The 20959-nt window shown below is 52.3% G+C and overlaps 1 protein-coding gene across 5 annotated transcripts in view; it reads left to right on the forward strand.

Annotated features, from left to right (window-relative positions):
* The window catches only part of OPCML (opioid binding protein/cell adhesion molecule like), a 300458-nt gene that overhangs the window by 180008 nt on the left and 99491 nt on the right, over positions 1-20959 (forward strand). For 2 of the 5 annotated variants that reach the window (XM_074848573.1, XM_074848576.1), the window contains one exon: positions 12010-12094. In XM_074848573.1, the coding sequence (XP_074704674.1) occupies positions 12010-12094 (85 nt within the window). Of the gene's footprint in view, positions 1-11055; positions 12095-20959 lie in introns of those variants that run through there. The other 3 variants (XM_074848574.1, XM_074848575.1, XM_074848572.1) reach the window with 3 other exon arrangements.

Below are 20959 nucleotides of genomic sequence, written 5' to 3' on the forward strand. Positions count from 1 at the left end.
TTTTGCGTGTGTGTCAAGGCAGAGGCAGGCTTCTGGGCTCACTGGGGTGATGGTAGGCAGGGCGAGGGGTGCGTTGCTCCTCCTTGTGAGGTTTGTGGAGCCATCTGGGACGCCGCCCTCAGGCTGCAAGGGAGAAGGAAGGTTTTGGAGCTCACGTCCATCTCTGCATGATTAGCTCCCTCTCCGCGGTGGTGCTCCCGCCTCCCTTGGCCATTCTCTCCGAAGCAGGATGTCTGGTCCAGGCACATCATCCCAGGCAGCAAATGTAATTCCCTTGGTTTTATTTGGAGGGACGACAGACAGGGCAGGGTGTGCTCCGTCGTGATGTGGTTCAGTGGAGAAAGACATGCCAGGCTGGCCAGCCGGCCTCGTGAGACCCTCCTTCTGCTCTGGCATCAGGCATCCTATTTTAGGGGAGCTTTTTAAGCGCCCAGGTTACAGCCACAATAAGTAGATACGGAGGAAGTTGCTGCTTTTCTATTCTTTTCAGGAGTGTAGGGAACGCCCCTGATCATTAACCCAAAAGAAAATAATCAAGCTGGCTTTAGTGACTAGTAGAGGACTGGGCAACTGTGAGTGCATTCGCATATGCCTCCATGAAATGCAGCGTTCGGGATTGTGGTGTGACGGGAGGAAATTTGGATGGAGAGGAGAGTGGAAGCCACCCTAGCTTTCTCCTTTCTTCCCCTGTCTCCCTTCCTGCCTCCCCTGGATTTCAGCGGTGTGAGATTTTCACCCCATGCGTTGGAAACAATATCTTGGAGGAGCCTTAGAGCCATTTGTTTGCCGTTTAATTGGCTAGTGGGAAGAAAATAACGAAGGGAAGTCATGCAGGGGAAGTTCTCATCGGTGCTGTTTTTGGCAACAGAGTCACAACATCCTAAATTTATTTATTTAATTGCATTATTAAAAGTATAAATAAAAATAAATCCAGGAGAGCAGCCGGATCTATGCTTTGCATCTCTAAAATAGAACCATAAATGCCACGGAGCACTAGGGGAATGATTTATTAGCCTGTTATCGTGAGTGACTGGGACGCTTTCGATGGAGTCCTTGCTAATTTCTAACAGCTGCATTAAATCACAGATGCTATCAGCTATTATAAAATAATCACCCAGCGGTCTGCAAACCAGCACGAGCCCAGGGTCAGTGCTGGAGCCCTTCATTTGTTTCACATCTCAGCCCCTCCGATTCCTGCGAGGGTGGGAAATAAATAGGACTTGTAGTGGCCTCATTTTATCATCCAGGAGTTGACAATAAATAAAACCTCTATAAACCTTTTTCTAAAGGAGTTTGGACTGGAATTTGCAACGAGAGGAAACCTTGTTTTGTGCTTAAATATGGCCATGTGATGTCAGGACTCCTGGGTCCTATTTCTAGCTCTGAAAGGGAGCCTGCGCTTGCTGATTTATCGGGCAGACGGAGGATTTCAGGGTTTCAGCTGCAGACGGGGCTGGAAGGAAGAGAGAAGGTCCTGTGGCAGTTGGGGACATCTGTCTCGGCTCCTCTGCCTTCGCTCCTTGGTGCTGTTTCAGACAAGTCACTTAAATTTCCCTACAGCTTGACTGCATTCCTCTCGTTTGACAAATAACGTGTGTGTTTATGTGGCTGAGCTCTGGAGGGGGTTAATACTTGGCCTGGAAATCTCTTTAGAAGTGCCAATTTGTAGCAAGAAACAACAATGAATAGGAGAGCCTGCAAAGTCCAGAAGAAGTGAGGAAGTGGCTGCTTATCAGGATGGTGGCTTGCAGAGCCAGCTGCAATAGCAGGGGTAGTTCTAAAGGGTGAAGGAGATGGGAGGGAAAAAGCACAAATAAATAAAAATAAAGCAGTTAGGAAGAAAATGCCGCCCATCTGCAACGCTCATATTTTTCTTGACAGTTTTGCTTTATGTTGGAACAGCTGCTTAACATGACAAATGCTGGCTTTAATAATAACGTACGTGAGGAGATGCAGGCTGGGCGGGCGAGGGATGGAGCTCCCTAGCTCATCGTGTTATCTGGGGCTCTTACCTGGGGATGAAAAGCCCTGGGCAGGGTGACCCTGGTGTCTTGCACTGACCTTGTCCAGCCTGGGAAGATAATTTTGGGAACGGTCATGGTTTTGCAGCCATGTGTCCTTGTCTGAGTTGCTGGGTAAAAGGGGCTTTGCCCTGAATACGGTAGAAGGAGCCTCAGGGCTATTTGTTGGTGGAGGAACCAGCTCCTGGTGGCAACCTAGGATGCTCCAAAGCCATGTATCCATGGGGAATGGTCCGTATTGGAGGGACCCTGGGCCTCCAGGGTGGCCTTGGGCAGGTCACTTCTTTGTCCAAAGGTATTTGGGTTCCTTTGTCTTTTCCTACCTCGTTATTCTCTCTGCAAAATGGGATAACGGGCTTTGCAGCTTGCAGGTTGTTTCCTTACTGCAGTATCGGAGATTGTCGGGTTGTCAGCAACCTGGAGATAGCAGGGATTGCTGACAGCAAGCAGAACTGAGTCAGTGCTGTGTACAGAAACCTTGCTCAGCCTTTGAAACTGCAGTCAAACCCTCCCCCAAGGTTACTTTTCTTCATAAAGCATGCTTAGTTTTGTTTGCTGCAAACCTAGATTTTAATCCCAGAATCCAGACAGACCCAGGCTTTGAAGAGAATTGGGTTGGAGTCAGAAGTGAATGGCTCAGACCAGGCTGACTCTAAAAGATGAATTAAAACCGACCTAGGAAGATGGAGATGTTCACATCCACACCCCGGCTTTGCAACTTGCATATTTATCTTGTTGTGCCCAATACCACTGGGAATAAATCAGCAACGAGACATGCACGGAGTGGATCCGCTGGTTCAGATAGCGAGGGACCTGCACTGGCATTTACCCACAGCTCAAATCAAACTCCCAGGGAAGTTTTCCAATGCCTGCAGGAACTGAGATCCTTCCCTCACCTAATGTTTTTTTCGCCTTGCTTCAGCCCTTAGAAGCAAGAATTTCAAAGGTGAAAAAACATCATCTGCACTGGCCACAGAGGGAAAAGACTGAAAATACTGAGAATTTTTATTTCTCCTGAGACTCGCAGCCCGTGAAGCCTGGGTAGTTCAAACAGGCTGAGAATAAGTGTTTAGACCTTTACCTGCTTAACACAACTGCCAAACCTGCCCAGCAGCACTGCGGCAGTGAGGGTGCAGGGGCAAGAAGGGGGAACGGGGGTGTTTTCATCCCCAGTTCTGCAGAGACTCTGCTCGACTCCCCTCCGCTCCCAGCCCTCCTGCCTTTGCCCCTTCCAGTAGGCAGTGCAGGAGAGAGCTGAGAGATCCTGCAAACCAGCTGCCCCATCAGCGAGATGTTTTGAAGGTTCACGCACGTTGGCTGGTTGCTTTGGGAGAGCGGGCACATGTGTAGGTGTGAAAGTGAGTGTGTCAAGGCTCCTGGCCTTGCCTGGGGTGGTGGTAGACAGGGCAAGAGTGCGTTGCTTTGTGGTGAGAGCACATTGGAGGCTGTCTTGCCTGAGAGGAGAGGACCGTGTTGGAGGGGTGAGGGGTGCGTGGTGGGCAGGTAGAGCACAAAGTGCAGTGCTTCCATCCTGTGTTGCAGGGCACAAGCTCCTGCTTGCAAGGGAAGATAGGTTTTCAAGCTTCCATTCATCTCTGTAATTAGGCAAATTTTTGCCTTTCTCCTTCCCTCTTCATCTTTAAATCTTGCTGTCTTGGCTACTCTGCTGATACCGAGGCAGGTCGGAGGTTTGGTCTGAGCTGGCAAACCTAGAGGTGGGTGGCTCTCGTGTCTGACAGGTGTGAAAAAAAATCAGTGCACGCTGCAGAGAATGGCTAGATATGATTTTCCTTTATTTCACCTTCTGAATGTGTGCTGCAGGCACCGTTTCTGAGCCTCCCAGGACAACCAAGAATGTGGCGTTTCCCTCTTCCAGCATCTAGCGTAGGTGGCACAACTGTGCTCTGATCATTTCCATGTCTCTGTATTTTGTAAATAAGCCCAGAGGCTATGCAATGGCTTCATATTTAGAAATAGGATAAACTATTTATTTGTTCTTTTATTCATTCAGTTAAGAGCTCACAAAACGCTTTGTAAGCCTCTATGAAATGAGCCTTGTAATGTTGCCAGGAGAGGGAAGAAATGTTCCTACTCCTCTTGGCAGAGGGGAGAAGCTGGGGGGCTTTGAGAGGCTCACTGCCTTGCCCGTGGTCAGGGCAAGAGTGTGGTAGACGCCGGAGTAAATCCCAGGTCCTGTTTTCTGTTTCTAGTCTCTAATGGCTGCTAAGACTCAAATGCACATTGCATGCCCAGGCTCAGCAATGCGAAGCCACCTGTGGTCAAGATCCCCCTTTTCTGGCGTTTCTCCTGCTTCTGGACTAATTTGGGAATGTGATTGTGCCTCCACACCTCGTCCCAGTGAGAAGTCATTAGGTGATACATGAGTATGAGACTAACGATGGAGAAACCAGGTCAAACCCAGCCTGGCTCCTTCGCTGTCAGAGCTCATTCCCATCTGCACATCTTCCTGCCCATCTTACATCCAGGTGACCAAGAAGGCCAATGGTATCCTGGCTTGTATCAGCAATAGTGTGGCCAGCAGGGACAGGGAAGGGATCTTACCCCTGTACTCAGCACTGGTGAGGGTGCACCTCAATGGCTGGGCTCAGCTTTGGGCCCCTCACCCCAAAAAGCCCATTGAATGACTCAAGCGTGTCCAGAGAAGGGCAGTGAAGCTGGTGCAGGGTCTGGAGCACAGGTCTGATGGGGAGCGGCTGAGGGAACTGGGGGGGTTTAGTCTGGAGAAGAGGAGGCTGAGGGGAGACCTCATGGCCCTCTACAACTCCCTGAAAGGAGGTTGCAGAGGGAGGGGGATGAGTCTCTTGAACCAAGGAACAAGCGCCAGAACAAGAGGGAATGGCCTCAAGCTGCGCCAGGGCAGGGTCAGACTGGCTCTTAGGAAGTATTTCTTTGCAGAAGGGGTTGTTGGGTGTTGGAATGGGCTGCCCAGGGCAGGGGTGGAGTCCCCATCCCTGGAGGGGTTGAAGAGTCAGGTTGACCCAGCGCTGAGGGATCTGGTGGAGTTGGGAACGGTCAGTGTGAGGTTCATGGTTGGACTGGAGGATCTTCAAGGTCTTTTCCAACCGAGATGATTCTGTGATTCCTTCAACTCCTCCATCTCAGAGATGCCTCAGGCCTGTCCTTGCTCCTGGCCCCTTGGACCTTGGGGTGGCCAGTGCCCTCAGTTGGAGACCACCATCCTGTGCATGACCTCTTCCTGGTTGCTCCCCCTCTTCCCTCTCCCTGTGGTTCAGGTTCAGCTTGTGGCACTTGAACGTTTGCTGTGGCTTTTGCCAAACTCTGTCCTCTGCCTCCTGGTGCTGAGTCAGCATTTAGGGTGAACCTGAGATGCTCATGGATGGTGGGAACCCAAGTGCATGTATGGCCCTTGGCTTTCTCTAGGCTGGCAGATGATTTTGGAGAGCCTGGCGTACTTGATAGGCTCGTGCTTCCTTGGATCTGGTGGGTGTGTGCAGCTGGGAAAAATGTCTGTGTCCCTCCCTCTGCAGAAAAGATATGTAAGGTTTTGGGGGCTGTTTGTAACCTACTTTGCCTCTTTTCCCTCTAAATAAGACTTCTGGCCACGGGTGGATGGAGCAGCCCTCCCCCTGTCCTCCTTCCCCCTGTCCTCCTTCCCTCTGGGAAAACCCATGGCCCTTTGGGGTAATATTGCTCCAATTCCCTCCTTTTGGCCCCAGTCTGATTTTTCCCTCTGCTTCCCAGGGATGTGGGAAATTTAGGAATGGGCTCCTGGACGCATCTATTTGATGGAGGCTGGCAGGGAGCATGCAACGCGGTGGGGTTTTTGTTGCGCTCTTTGGCAATCAGCTGGCAATTTTTTATTTTTTTTTTTTTTGCAAACAATGTCCTTCGTGAAGTAGGCTGAACTTTGGCGTGTTTTGATATGGAAATGTTTTGGCAATGAAGCAAAATGTCGTATGCCTGTAATGGTCCCCCCGCCCCTTCCCTCGAGAGTCAGGTTTTAAGGGAAAGACCGCATGGGAGTTGAAAACTTGCCCAAATGCACTAAATACCAACAGGAATGGCAACAACAAAAATCTTGGCATCGCAAAGAAAATCTTAACATTTTGCTTTCCTTAGGAAAAAGAAAAAAAAAAAAAAGAATCTTGGATCTTTGTCAGAAATACTGCTGGAAAATGAAATCCTCGCCTTTCAAGCTTTTCGGGCGATGTTGTGACGGTTCTGCCGCACCCGGGTGTCCCAGCCCCTTCGAGGTTTGCTTGAGCGGCGCAGGGTGTATTCAGAGCTGGTTTGTTTTCTTTTTTTCTTTAATATTTGGTGTAATGAGGGAGGCTGCTTTTAACTCCGCAAGGTGGGTGTCTTCAGAGCTGCCTCCTTTTTGATTTTCAGTTGTCAGGTTTACACGCAGTTTAAGCGTGCCATATGTCTCTGGTTCAGCTGGGGATTTTAGCTGCACGCTGAGCATTAAGTGTAAAGTAATCCCGTTAAAATCCACAGCTGTGGAGTTGAGCGGGTGTTGCAGGTCCTCCTGAACCACGACCTGCCTCGCCACGCTGTCGGCGTGACCCCAGGCTGGGTTTGCATGTTCTTAGAAGGATTTTATGGAAGTGGGGAGGATTTGTGCTGCCATTTAGGGCACGAGGATGGTGTCGGAGGAGCTACCTGGGCATTGACTGCTAAACCAGTCCAGCATTCGGGTGTTAGCAAGGAGCATGAGTCTCAAGTTTGCATTTTCTGCCCTGGCGAGCTCAAGCACCGCGATCAATTTGAAGAATAGGCTGCATTTTTTTCACAATTACCTCAGCGGCTTTTTTTCGCTAAATTCATGCGATAAAATGCATTAAATGTAACAGCACAGAAAATAAAAGTTCGGTTTGCAGAGAGAGCCTGATTTAGTGTGAAGATAAAACAAGATAAAACAACTGGAAAAATTAAGTGGGATAAATAAATTCTGCCGGAGGCAGGCAGGGGTGACAGAGGGGGAGATCTACGTGTGTGCCATTGGCTGGGCAGCGGTCAATCCAGCTGTGAACAGCTGTCCTGAGGATTTCAGCCTGGGAAGGGGGTGATGCTTTGTTGTACCCCCCATCCCACACACCAGCGGATGCTCAGCTTTACCTGGAGACTGAGATGTGATTCTCCCTGCTGCGCTATTTTGCATGGGGTGTGCATCCTCCTCCTGCCTGTGCACGCTCTTGCTTTCAGGTGAAGAAATGAGAATATTGGGCAGCAAACGGGTAAAGCAAGAAGCAGGGCGGCGGCGGGGTGTGGGGGAAGAGGTGTCGGGATGGATTGCCAAATATGCTGGGTAAAAATTAGCAGCTGCAAGTGTGCAAGAGAAAAGGTGGCGAAGAGACGGGGTAGGGACAGATGGAGAGAAGGAGGGAAAGAGGAGGTGGGAGAAAAGGGAGGAGGGGATAATAGTGCAGAAAGATATTAGTTAAAAATCTTATAGCCCCAAGCCCAGACGCCATCTGTACGTAGCAGGATACCAACAAGACGCAGCTCTCTCTCTTCGCCATGAAGGTGTTACATACATCTTGGCCACATAGTGTGGCCAAGATGTTCAGGATTAGAAATTTCACATGCCCTGGGAGAGAGATGCCTTAAAAGAGCCCTGAGTTTGGAAAGCGCCAAGCAGCTGTCTGCAAGCTGGGGACTGGGACTGGAGAGGAGCGGCGGCGTCTTTGAAAAAGCTTGTCTGGGTTTTCCAGAGGGAGATCTGGAGAACTTCCACCAGTGCTGGAGGGCGAATCCCTGGGAGCAAGGATTAGCTCTTTGATTAAACAAGCCCAGGTGCTCCAAGGATTGCTCTCCCCTACGGCTCTGCTGGGTTTTTGCTTTCCTGGGGGCAGCATTAACCCCTTCAGCTGTGAACAAGGCAGAATGGCTTAGAGACACCAAAGTTCATCTCAGAAAAAGAAAAGCAAGCTATTTCCCATTATCCTTGCCTTAAGATTTTGCAGTTTTCTCTGCTTCCTGAGGACTGTGTTTTCCCCTTTGATGAGGCCATGGTGGTTGTGCCCTCCGTAGGAGAAGCTGCTGTCCTGGTGTGAAGTGCATCTTGCTGGTGCAGCTGTGTCTGTGCTTCATAGCGTTCCTCTACCCAGGCAGGGCGCTTGTGGGAAGGCCATAGGCTGTGAATATCTGTGTCTTGTTTAAAAGAATTACTCTTTGGGGCTCTTTTGGAAGAGGCAGTGTCCCAAAGGATGCTTGTGAGCAGGGACGTGACACTGGCCAAGTGCAAAGGGTCCCGCTATCATTGGAGTCCCCCCATCCCTCGCTGCAGCTCATCTCAAGGGAGCTGGATTTGCTCCCTGCTGCTCAGAGGGCATCTCAGCAGACCCTGAGCTGTGTGGAGAAGGGGAAAATAATCCAAGAGCAGAGTGAGGCTGAAGAATAAAGTTCAGGGTGGCCGTCCATAGGTCCCGGTGGCTGCAGGCTGCTCCCCAGTGCGGTGCAGGAGCAACGCTGCTGTTGAGCTGCTCCATGGCCCCCGAGCTCCAGTCCCTCACTAATTACTTCCAGGCCTGTACTCTTGACATTTGCAAGCTCCTGATTAGAGCAACGAGGGAGAAATCTCTGAGGGAGATGGAGGCCAAACTGCACCACTAATAAAAGCTGAGATTGACAATCGGCTGGGAGGTGAGAGACGGGGAGGTGGAAGGACTTTGTCCTTGCAGTCTCGGTTTCTTTCTGAGCCTCTGGGATGATGAGAGAAGGTCAGGGCTTGTTAACGTCACCGTGAGGAGCAGGATCCGCCACTGCCATATGCTTGATGCCCCCAGGGCCTGTGCCAGCCTGAGTCCCTCTCAGCTAGGCGATATTTTTAGACATGGACCTGAACTGAAGCCACCCGCATGACTAGCCCATGCAACCTCGGGTCTGCAAACTGTCTTAGGCACAAAAGTGGCTCTGCTTTCCTGTCTGCTGACTTTGTGTTTACATCTAGATTTTGCAGCCTCCTGGATTGATTTCGAGTTCTTTTTCCCTTGCCCTTTTCTCCCCAGTGTCCCAGCTTGCTCCCTTCATTTGGTGGCATTGTGCTCACTCAGGAAGCAGCATTAATCAGAGCAGTGGGACTGGGAGATACTTGGCAGTGGGGTGGTCCAGAAGACGGGAGCAGGAGAGGCTGCTCTGGCTGTCTGTACCTGCTGTGGGATGCCCAAAGTGGTCTCTGAGGTGAGACACGTCTCCTGCGTAGCTGTTCCAGGCTGTTGGGTCTCTACCCAGTTAGGCAGGTTTCTGTTACGTAAATATGTATAATATTCCCTTTCCAGCACCCTCTTTTCCCTCTCCGATGCCCCATATATGCTTACCTGTGCCCAGCTGTCTGCAGCAGCCAGTTTAGCTATCCGTCTGTCTGTTTATGCCCTGCCTTTACATCTGTTCACGTAGCCATGTCTCTCCAGTCTCCTCAGAGGCTCTTTCTGAGGCAGACAGGCTTTTTTCCCCTTTGAATCTCCCCTTTCCCGAATTGCACCGGCTCTGGTAAGCGTTCTGCTATGCGCACTCTGCCTTACAGCTTCTTATCCCAAGGGGTAAACATCGTTTTACCCAGCAGAGCTTCTGGTCCCTGCAGCATCCTAAAGCTCATCCTGCTGCTGGACGAGGCTCGGCAGCGCCTGGGGTCGGGCTGTCTCGCTGGTGGGGGGTTTCAGTGGGTTTGTGCTGACTCTTTTCTGCTGCTGCTCCCTCCCTGCCAGCAGACACAATCGGGAGGGAGATGGGGTGTCCTTCCTCTCCATCCCTGCCCCCCGAAGGATGCCTGGCATTGAAGCAGCCAACCTGCATGTTCGGGGTTAAGCCAACTTTCTAGCGGCGGAAGAGCTTTCTGATGGAAAACTCAGCCCTGCTTTTCTCAGTGCTTCCTTTGACTCCTAGACTGTCCTATTTATCCAAGCTGCAGTGAGCATCCCTCTGGTGCCTGCAGCCATAGCTGGTGTTGGGAGCCAGCACGCGTCTCTGCAGTGCTAGCCCGTGGCTAGTGGTGTATTTAGGGTCACTGCATCCCGCTGCCATGTACAAAGGACCTGCAATGCTGATAACTGGGCTTGGGATCACTGAAAAACCCTTGTAAAACCTCTTTATCAATTCTAGCAGCTGTGTTTGGGTCTCTGGGTGAGGTTGGGGTCCCAAAATAGCTAAAACTCCTTCACTGGGTGTTAGGCTTCTCCTCTGGCCCCTGGAAGGGGCACGTTCCCCATGATATATTTGGTAGAAGAGGCAGATGCCCTTTGGAGGAAAAGGCACCCAACCGAGGTCCAGCCTGTCTTGGCTTGGGCATGAGGAACTGTACAGCAGGCTGGGGGGAGATGGCAGCGTGAGGTTGGGTTTCCTTTGTAGGCACAGAGACAGATGTGTCTGGGTGGTCACCGAGGTCTTGGTGCCCTTGGTTGCTCTTTGAGGAGGGAAATGGTGGTCTCTGGGTGTCTCCAAAGGAGGAAATGTGTTGCCAGTGTTGTGACCGGTGGGGTGGAAAGCCCTCGGGCTTCCTACTGCTACATTTCTGTGTTGGGGAGTGAGGACAGGGGCTCCCTTCCAGTGGGACCTTACACCATCCAGTGGGGCAAATGCATGGTGGCAGGACACGGTTTCTCACTGCAGGCAGGCTCCCAGCCCTTCTCCACTCCCTGGGCAGAGGGGAGAAAGCGGTCCCAGCCCCGCATCAACAGGTGGATGTGGAGAAAGATGCTGGGAAAGATGCAGCGAGGAGGTTGGGGTGGGCAAGGAAGCCCAGCGGTGTCTTCGGGGGCTCTACGGTGAGGGCGAGGCTGCGCATGAGAAAAGCCCCTTCTGCAGCTGGGGTGGAAATGGTTAAAGGGGGGGGTCCCCCGCTTGGGCTGGTGGGATTCTCGGTCCCTCTGCTCGGCGGGAGCGTGGCGCGGCAGGGGTTAAAGACTGGCGTGTGAGGTGCTTGCCACCGCCCCGCTCCCCGCCTGCCCGGGTGCTGGGGGCTGGGTGCTGGGTGCTGGGGGGGGGGGTGCGGGAGCCAAAGGGCCGGTCAGTGATGGAGCCGCTGCCATGACAACCCCGGGCAGTCATCCTCCGCGCCGCTGGGGCTGGGATGCTGCTGCCTCCTCCTCCTTCTTCTCCTCCTCCTCGCCCGCTCCCCCGCGCCCCGCTTTTCAGCTGAGAGAGGGGAGCTGGGAGAGCAGCCCCCCCCACCCCGAGCCCCCAGCGGGGGGCGGCGGGGGGGTGGCTCCGGAGACCCACTTTGCGGAGCCGAGGAGCATCACCACCGGCTCTGCCTCGCGTCCGGGCGGTGGGGACATCGCCTGCAGCTCCGCGGGGAAGTTTCGATCTTGCGACAGAATCGGCATTTTGGGGAGCTTTTTGGGTTTTTTCTTTTTCTCTTTTTTTTTTGGTCTTCATCTTCCTTTTCCCTCAATGATTTAAACAAAAGAGCAACAGCCGGCAAACAACCCAACTCCAAGCCCGTTTTCCTCCCCCAGCCTATTTTTATGGCCGCCCTCCCTTTCCTGCCAGAGACACTTACGTTTCCTCCTTGGGTTATAAACTTTTGATGCCAGATCTCCGCAGCGCGTGCCCAACTGAATCTTAAAGTAGCGTCTCGAGCAGACACACATCTGTGACCTTCATCTCTTGCTCTGCACCTTCTCTCCTCCTCTTCCTCCTCCCCCCCGGCCCTCCCGTCCTCCTCCCTCACCCAAGGATACTGGGGACTCCCTCCGGATGCCGCTCGGCAGGCTCAGTGCTCGCAGGCTGCCTTGCCGGGGGTTCTCCTGATCTCCGTGGAGCTCCGCATCGCTCGCCCCGGTGGTTTTGCTCCCCCCCGTCCCCACACACACGCACCCCATCCCTCCTCTTCCTCCCTCCCCCCCCCCACCCCACCCCCTTTTCGCTCCTGGTGGCCTTGTCGGGTGTGTTTTTTGCCTGTTGGAAAAGTCCCTGCTGCCCAGGATGGGGGTCGGTGGGTGCTTAGCCCTGCCCTGGAGGTGCCTAGTCGTCCTCTGTCTCAGGCTGCTCTTCCTTGTGCCCGCAGGAGTGCCCGTGCGCAGCGGAGATGCCACCTTCCCCAAAGCTATGGACAACGTGACTGTGCGGCAAGGGGAGAGTGCCACGCTCAGGTAGGAGCAGCTGGATTTCTGCTTTGGGGGGCACTGGGGGGGTCCTGGCCGCGGTTTGAGGGGGATGCTGTGCGCCGAGCGGGGCTGCCGGAGCCTCTTGGGACCGGCTGGAGACTTGACATGAGTCCCAGGGGCTTGGCCCCATCGTGACAGGGGACACCCCAGCCGAGTGGTTTTGGGGTGGGGGTGGGGGGGACAGATGTGCCGGGGCTGTGTGGCGGGCTGCGGCGCGCCGCTGGCAACCTCCCTGTCGGGGCTGCGGGTGCCAGACGAGGAGCTGACAAAAGGGTTTAGGTGGCAGACAGTGAGTTAGTGCTGCCTGACGCTCCCAAAGTTGTCTCGGTGTGTGTGCCTGTGTAGGAGGGGAGGGGAGGGGGGTCCGCACTGCTTGCACCGATGCCAGCCTGCATTGCCAGCGGGTTTCCAGGGCTGCGATGCCTCTGAGGTGTCAGTGTTTCGCCTTGATCACTTTATAGTCTCTGCACGAATCTGTTAATATCAAATCAATCTTTTACTCCAGGGGTGCATCTTATGAATTCTGATGGATGCTTTACCTTAACGCTGTTTGCTGTAGGAGAAATGCAGGCAGCTTATATGCAGATGGGCCGCTTCTATGCTGCACGATACAGCAGAGCATCCCTTTTCGTTCCCTGAATGAGTTACAGGTGTACATGGTGCATTACCCATGTAGGATAGCAGCTCTCAACAGACATCGCAGCAGCGTGGCCAGATGAGCAGATAGCAGCCCAGCCTTTCTCGGAGGGCAGTGGGGAATCAGCTCGTGTCCGGGGCTTTGGGTTGTGCTTTGTGAGCTTCAGGCAGCCCAGGGAGGATCTAAGCTGGTTAATCCAGCTGGGCAAGCAACCCTGAGACGTAGGGCAAGAAGCCCAGGGATTGGAGGGGGTGGTGTGATTCTGGAGCAAGCGAGTCCAGAGGAGTTAGTCTGCTGCTTTCTCCGCAATAGTGAGCAGCATGTGGCCCCCCCCCACGAGGCTGGCTGCTCCCTCGCTCAGACCTGGAGTAACAAGGCTGCAGCAGAGAGAGGTTGCTCTTCCCAAAGCCAGGCTTAGGGATGGCACAAGCGAGCCGAGCGTGCCGTGCTCTCCGTCAGCGGGGATGAGGAGCTTGTGCTGGTTTCAGCGGAGGATGCTCCGCTTACCCAGGCGGCGGAGGCACGGGGTGGGGGGGTCAGGAAGGATTTCTGTGGCTGGGGTGGTGTTTGTAGAAGGGAAATGTTGGGTGTGTAACGTGGTGGTGGGAAACAGGCTCCGGCTCGAGGTCTGTGCTGCTGAGAGAGGTGTCGGTCGCTTGTCTGCCTGCCTCCCGTCACGGCGCCTGCCGGACTTTGGGATGTTGCCTGTGCAGGGCACATCCCTGTTCCTCATCCCCACTGGGACGAATTGTCATCACCCCATGTAACTGGGGGGCTGTGATAGCAGGAGAGCAGAGAGCATTTCTTTGTGCTCTTCATAATTGAACTGCAACGATGATTAACCTGAGCTGGAGTGAGCGAGGCGGTGTAAAGACGACAATCCCCCAGAGAGATGCCTTTGGCCTTGGTGCTCTTTTTTTCCTTCCTGTCTGAATTTGTCTCCCCAGTGAAGCGTGGGGTTTGGGGCCCGCCAAGGCAATGCTCGTGGAGGGCAGAGCAGGATGGGTGCCTGCTTGGGGGGGGGTGGGGGCTGAGCCCCTTTCTCGGGGAGCCCCCGCAGCTCCAGCACTGGCCGAGCCTGCTGCCAGCAGAGGGCTGACTTGGATCTCCTTTATTTTTTTAAGCTTCTGGACTCTTTTCTGTGCTGTTTGCTAGAGGGGATGTTTGTGAAGCAGCCAGCCCCGGAGCGGTTGGGTATTTTATCCTTCCTGTAAGAAAGTGCGTCCTGCAGTGGAACTCAGAGTGCTGGCACTTAGAGGAAGCCCCCGTCCCAAAAGCACTTGTTCTCTACCCATTTCCCTCCTCGGCATCTGCTCCTGTCCGGGCTCTCTGATGCATCTTTTCCACGCTCTCATCCCCTCCCTTTTTCTCCTCAAGTTTAACTTTTCCCTGCTGCAGTCAGGTTTCTGGCCTCCAGCTCCCATTTGCCCTCAGTCAGCCCCATCCTTTCTTGCATTGTTTTCCAGCGTTCCCCCCACCTTCTCTCCCTCCCCTATTTCCCTGCTGCTGCCCCTCTGGGTAGCGAGCAGCTTTCTGTCTTCCCTCGGAGTCCGGAGGTGGGCAAGGAATTCCGTGCAGTAGCCCAAGGGAGTAGCATCAACCGCGGGTTGCATGCAGCAGCTCAAAGATGGAGCGCCTCGAGGATGTGGCTGGTGTTTATTTGCAGGCTGTGGTGCCCCACGGAGAGCCAGGAAGGGGAAACTGCCCTGGGCAATCTTCCCGTGTGTGTGATGCTTGTGGTAGATGGAGTGTGGAGCCCCCCGATGGGGTTTTCTCCCCACAAATAGTCTGTGCGCCCATAGTAGGAGAAGATGTGGTGTCCTCGGCTTGCAAAATGGCACTTTTTTGGGGCTCAAACCAAGGAGTTAGGCCTTGAAAAAACGAGACCTGTAATTCCAGCTTGTTGCACTTGCAGAATTAGTTAGCCGCAATCCTGCGAGGTCTGAAGGGGCCAGGTCCTCTCCCATCCTGCTTCGTACGGGCTGGTCATGAGACGGGCTGAGCCTGTGACTCTCACTGGCTTTGGCTGGGCTGATGGAAGTTCTTTGCTTTCCAAGGGCAGCTCTTTAACCACACGTTGCATTGCAGAAAGGAGGAGATGAGAGGGAGCAGAACCGCACGCTAGCGATGGAGGAAACCTGGAGGCTTTTCAGACTGGTTGTGGTTTTCCTGTATTGGATTTTGGGCGCTTCCATTTCCAGCTCTCCACCCTTTTTCGGAGGCAAGCTTAGCATAATCCTTGCAGAAACTAAGGCTCCATCTACAGGCAACTTCTAGGTCATCTTAGATGAGCAGCAAATGATTCCCTTGTTTTAAGCAGAGGTTGTTGATAATTCACTATTTTTATTGTAAGAACAAACAATTCCTGTAATAGTCACGCACCTTTCCTCTCCGGGGAACTCAAGGCAGTTTGCAAATTCTCTGTGCACTATTAAAATCAAGCTGCCTCTTGCCTGACTCTGAAATACAAACCCCTCTGCCGTGAAGCGGGGCAGGTGTTTAGATGGCAGCAATAACCCATGTTACATGCCAGTTTGGGACACGAAACAGAACAAGGAGCACACTGGTAACGGACAGGGAGGGTGAAGAAGGTCACTTTTTAATTTCCCAGCTGGGATTTGATGTGGAAACAAGGATTAAGTCTCTGGTTTTGGGAAGAGTGCCATCGAGTCTCAGCTTTCTATGCATGATGCTTCTTGGATGCGTGCCCTGCGAGCCGCGGGGCATGGGCATCCATCCCCTGAGTTGCTACGGGGGCATCGCTGGCAGGTCCCCAGCACGGTTAGCAATCCCAGCGGGCTGACCCTGGCTAGAAACCTCGGGTTGTGTTTGAGCCCAACTGCATCACCGTGGTGGAAGCATCTTCACCGTTGCAGAGGGCCGCCGGAGTGCGAAGGCGATGCAGGTAACGCCGCTGCTGGGGCAAATATTCAAGAGGTGTTAAAAGGAGGATGTCTAGTGATCGTATTGCTCATGCCACCAGCCAACCGACCTTTTATAACAGGCATCAGTACAGTTCATAAAGACATAAAACAACAGCTGCTCAAAATTTCAAGGCTTTATAGTTTTATCTGTATTTAAGAAATATTGACTTCTTTTTTAAGGCAAAGAGTATGTTTCAGTGGTTGGAGGGAGTAGCTGGGAGACGAGGCATGCTGGATTTTCTTCTGGGCTGTCACCGCAGGGGTGCTGGGACTTGAGGAGGTCCCTCTGTTGCTCCCTACCTCAATTTCCCCATCTGTAAAATGGAGCCAACAGCAGTTGTTTGCCAGCTATGACTAGATGAAATGAGTGCTCATAGGTGGTGCTAAGACGTGTACAAGAAATGTTAGGCGTGTATAACTCGGCTTTTCTCTACACGACATAATACAGAGGTGCTTTTTTGCTGTATTTAAAAGGCAGATTTTCAAGTCAAATCCCCCTCTGCCTTTCTACTTGCTTCTGGCAAGGCCGTGGCCTCCCCCGTTGCTTGTCCGTGAAAGAGACCAAAAAACCAAGGCAGCTTTGCTCATTCTCATCTGAGACTCCGCGACTGGCTGTATTTTGTCAATTAGTGAGTATGAGAACAATTCCAATTAAAAATAAAAAGACAGAATAAAACATCATGAGATGCTGTTCTTCCATTTATTTTTGCAATTATAGTTTTAATTATTTCTGACAATGCTGCTTTTTTTTTTTTGCTTTTTTTTTTTTTGGTGTAATAATCTACCGCAGTCTATTTCCCAGCACACGATGAGGCCTCAGTAAAATACAACCAGCAGGAGCAGGCGGCAGGACTACAGTCGCTGGGCATAGGTCTGGGAAGTCAGGAAATCAGATTTTTTTGCCTCTTTCTCAGTCAAACTGCCAGTCCTCAGTTTACCTACCTGTTAATGGGGGTTGTGACACTCACTGGCCACCGTGCAACGTGCAACCGTGGTACCCAGCAGAGAAAAGAAGCGTTAATGTAGCCATGTCTCTGCTGTTAAATCCTTGCTTAGAAGTGGGAAGAGAGTTACCGCTTTTTGTGTGCAAATGCTAAAAGCGTGGGGATTAGCGAAGAGCAGATTAGTGAGGACTTGCTCCATCGCTGCCCCCTCCCTCCCCCTTCCTACCCAAAAAGTTTTCTGGAGCAGCTAAATATATACCTGCCGTTTCCAAGGTAGAGCTCGCTGCGTGGCGGAGCTGTAATTGGCGACTCAGTGAAATTACAGCCACGGATTCTGGCATTTGGATCCTCCTGGCTGGCATAATAATTTCTCCCTAGGTAGCTGGTATTTAACTTGTCTTATCTGCTCCTGATAGTTATAATTACAGTGCCCGCTAATTTCACTGTAATATTGCAGCCCTTGGAAGGGTGGTTGGAGAAAGGTCGGGGGGTTGCAGGAGGGCTCCCTCCCTGCCCGTCGCCTTGAGGAAAACGCCGCTGTCGAATCGCAGATGCTGAGACCACGCAGGTGGTGCCCAACCTCCCTGGTCGTGCCCCCTTCCCACCTTGGGGGGGCTGGAGCAGCCTCACAGCCCTCCCCGTGCCGTGCCGATGTCCTTGCTAGAGTCAGGGGAGGAGATGCTGGAGGGAGTTTGAAGTCGTGGTGTCCTTGCTGCAGGATGAAGCTCAGGCTCCATCTCGGGGGGTTTTGGGGGGGGTGCCTGCTTCGGTTGCATGGGGAGAGGTTGGTTGTCCTCTGCTCGGGAGAGGGGGAGATTCAGGGCTGGCTTTGGGGGGTTCCCCCTCAGCTGCTGCTTGTGCCAACACCTCTCTGGCCTCGCCGGTGCAGGTAAGACAAGAGAGGCTTTGCCACGGGTGTAGGCAGAGAGCTAGAGCCCTGCTGACGCAGGGGTCGGAACTGGAGCACTGGGATTTTCCTTCAGAAAAGCCTGGTTTTGAGAGCGCAGAGAGCTGGTCCGGCTCTGCAGCGGGAGGAGTCGTCACTCGCCATCACCTTCCCAAGCAAGCCCAGGGAAGGTCCTCTTGCCTAGCAAAAAGCCAACCCCCACGCTAAGTTTTTGAGCTCTGCTAGCCAGAAATAGTTACAAGCGGTGATATTTAGCTCCAGGGGATGAGACTGAACTGTTAGTAATCCTTTCGCTATAGGGTACGCGAGATCTTTTTGCAAGCATAATGAACTCCCTGGGATTGCAAGCGGTAATAGCTGTCCTTCCCCTGGATCAGGCACGCTGCTCCAGGAGCTCTGGTCTTTGTTTCTAGAAAACGATTAGGTGTTAACGCTGCAAAATGAAACAGGGGCACCGTGGCTGTCTCTCACATTCCTGGTTTGCCGAAGAGTTTCTCTGTTCCCTTGACTGCTCTCACAGTTTGCCTCCTCCTTGTGTTTCTCAGCCCTAAACCACGGATGCTTTTTACAACAGCTGGACATATTGTTTTAAGTGATAATCTTTAGATACTGCAGCCGAGCAGACAGTTCATAAGGAATATCTGATTCAGTGACTATCACTTCTTCTTCCGTCCTTGCGAGCAGCCTCTGAGGGTTAGGATGTTCTGTTTTTTCTTCTTTTTTAATGAGGAAAATAATTCCCCCACAGCCCCTGCCAAGATTCTTAGCCTGTAATGGGTTGTTTACTGCAGGTTTGATTTGATGCGTAGGTCTTGTCTTCCCTGACAGACAGAACCCTTCAAGGTCGGCTCTTTAGTGCAAAATACTCACATATTGTACTTCTGCTTTCCTATGAATATTTCCCAAGATTTACTTAAAATGAGTTGTTTCCATGACTATACCTGCTTGTTCCTCAGGATACAAATGGGTTTCAAAGTTTGCTTCTCTGTGAAGGGGGAGGATAATGAGAACAAAAACTGTTGTGGCATAGGATCAGATCAGGAAATTGTGCTGACGCCGATAAGGTGCTTTGTGCCATCTCCAGTGCAGGTGGGGTTCAGAGCGGGGAAACCCGAGGAGCCGTCCCATGGAGCATCTTGCTTTGTCTTCACTTGGTGCACCAAGACCAGGTGTCACCTCCTGGCTGGAGCTGGAGAGAAGAGAAATGCGAGGCCAGGAGGGAAAAAGCAGAACAAAGAAGGGGAAAAAGAAAATGGCAGGTGCTGGAAGGGAATGAGTAAAAGGGAAAAACAGAGTGTTGGAAAGGATAAACCGAAGAAAAAGCCACGATTGGTAACTCCCATCGTGTGAAGTTCAGCGCTGTGGGATGAGTTCCTAAATCAGAGCCCAGCAGTCAGCATGGTCCTTCTCTGGACCATGGGGATGTGCTGGCTGCAGGGAGCTGAGATGTGGGGGGGCTTTGGCTTGAGCCAGCTGGTACCCAAGTCCCAGGACCAGTCACAGCGGGGCAGCACATCCCCCCCGCCTCTTATTTGTTTATATTTTCTGTGTTGTGTGTATGTGTGTGTGTATATATATATGTATATAAAAAAATCTAACAAATTTCTAACCCATATAAATCCAATTACCCATGTTTTGCCTGCAGGGAGCGAGGGAGATTAATGTTTGGTATTTTGGCAGGAATGTAAAAAGAAATAGGTGGTAATAACAATGAAGGCTCGTAAAAAGGAACCGATAGCCGTGTCTGCGCCCGGGAACCCGGCCGTAATTCTCATGGGCATTTGTCGACAGGGTGTCCTGTTCCTGTGGAGGGACAGGGAAGAGCCAGGAGTGCTTCCTGGGCACCTGAGCATTCATCCTGTGAGTGGAGATGACATTAATGTGATAATAACAGAGGCTGATAAAAAGAAATGGTTTATGCTCCCAGGGCACCTTCTCATAAGACATCCCGCTCTGTGTAGCGGCTTGAAAGAGCCACGGGAGCATGCTGCTGTTATCCCCATTTTGCAGAGAGGCAAGCAAGTCCCAAGAAAAGAGGATGAGCGTGGGTCATTTTTTGGAAGGAGAGATAGGAGCTAGGATCTTCACCCTCTGTGAGGAGTCTGTGGTTGTGTTGGCCCTTGCAGATCTGGCTTGGAGTGACACGGCCCAGAGTTTCTCGGGCAGTTATGGCTGTGGGTAGGAGTTGGGAGTATCGGAGTTGTGCTCTGGCAGAGAACAACATCTCTCATCATTTTTGACCCCTTCTCTGCAGTGTCTCTGCATGCTGAGTTTTCCCCAACTCTTTCCCTTCCCTAACATGAACCCAGGCACGCAGGATGCCTTTTCCCTCATCTCTCTTGGCCAGGGGACAGTAGTCTTGTCGGAGGATGAGCTGTCACTGCAAGGCTGTACCCATTGCCTCACATCGGTGCTCGGCTTTGTCCCCTTCTGCTCCTTGGTTGCAGCCCACAGTACGTCCCGTGGGGTGACCGCAGTCGAGAGGGTGTTGTGCTACCAGGCGCCTCTCCTCCCTCGGCTTTGACACTTGGGAGCCAGCCACTCATCATCCTCCATTGATACCCTCCCCTCTGCTGCCCGGGTGAGGTCCCCTCTTGGGCACAGTGCTGCTCTCCGTGTCCCCTGCATCACGGGTTCAGCGCAGCGAGTAGCATCCCGCGCCACTCCCACCACCGTCACCCGCGGTCATGTATTAATCACGGTTCAGATATTGCATCCCTACAGCGGTTTCTGCCTTCTCTGCTGGCTTTGCATCAGGCTCCTTGCTCTCCGTTTATTACCACCACCGGTTTTATAACCCACTTTATCAGATGACTTTTTTTTTTTTTTCTTTCTTAAAGAGCATAACCCATGAGCAACTCATCATTTCAGAAAGAGGGAGAGTGCCGTTAGCAGAAGAGAAAGCCTCCATGCTTATACCTTAAATGAAGAGGCTGCTTTACCGTGTTGTTGCATTTAATTCAATCAAGGCAGTTAAAGCCGAGATTTAAAGTCCTTTGTGTGATCACAGGAGTTGCTCTGATGCAGCAGCAGGTAGAAGAAAAGATTGAGCCCATTTCCAAGGAGACTCGGAGTAACTGTTGGAAGCAGCCAGGCCTGGGGCTTACTGCGGCAGCAGCTACGGTGGGAAGCTGTTAGCATTCACGTTGCATCCCATCTCTCTCTCCGTCACCCTCCCTGCTCTTGCTCCTTATCCCCATATATTCCTTTAAGTGGAATTTTGAGTAGTTTGGCCTTTTTTTTTTTTTTTTAAACTGGGGGGAGGGCTGTTTTTAATTAATATTCTTAACTGTATGATAATTACGCTGGCTGGTCCCATCGCTGTCTGAGTCACCCTCTCCTCCCTTGTTCTTGTGAGAAGGCTGTTTGGACTTAATTAAAGTTAGGGATCCAGGGCTAGCGGGAACAGCGGGAGTCTTGCAGGGCTTTTGATGAAAT

This window comes from Strix aluco, chromosome 23 (genome assembly GCF_031877795.1).
Source record: "Strix aluco isolate bStrAlu1 chromosome 23, bStrAlu1.hap1, whole genome shotgun sequence".
In the NCBI taxonomy this organism is placed as follows: domain Eukaryota; kingdom Metazoa; phylum Chordata; class Aves; order Strigiformes; family Strigidae; genus Strix; species Strix aluco.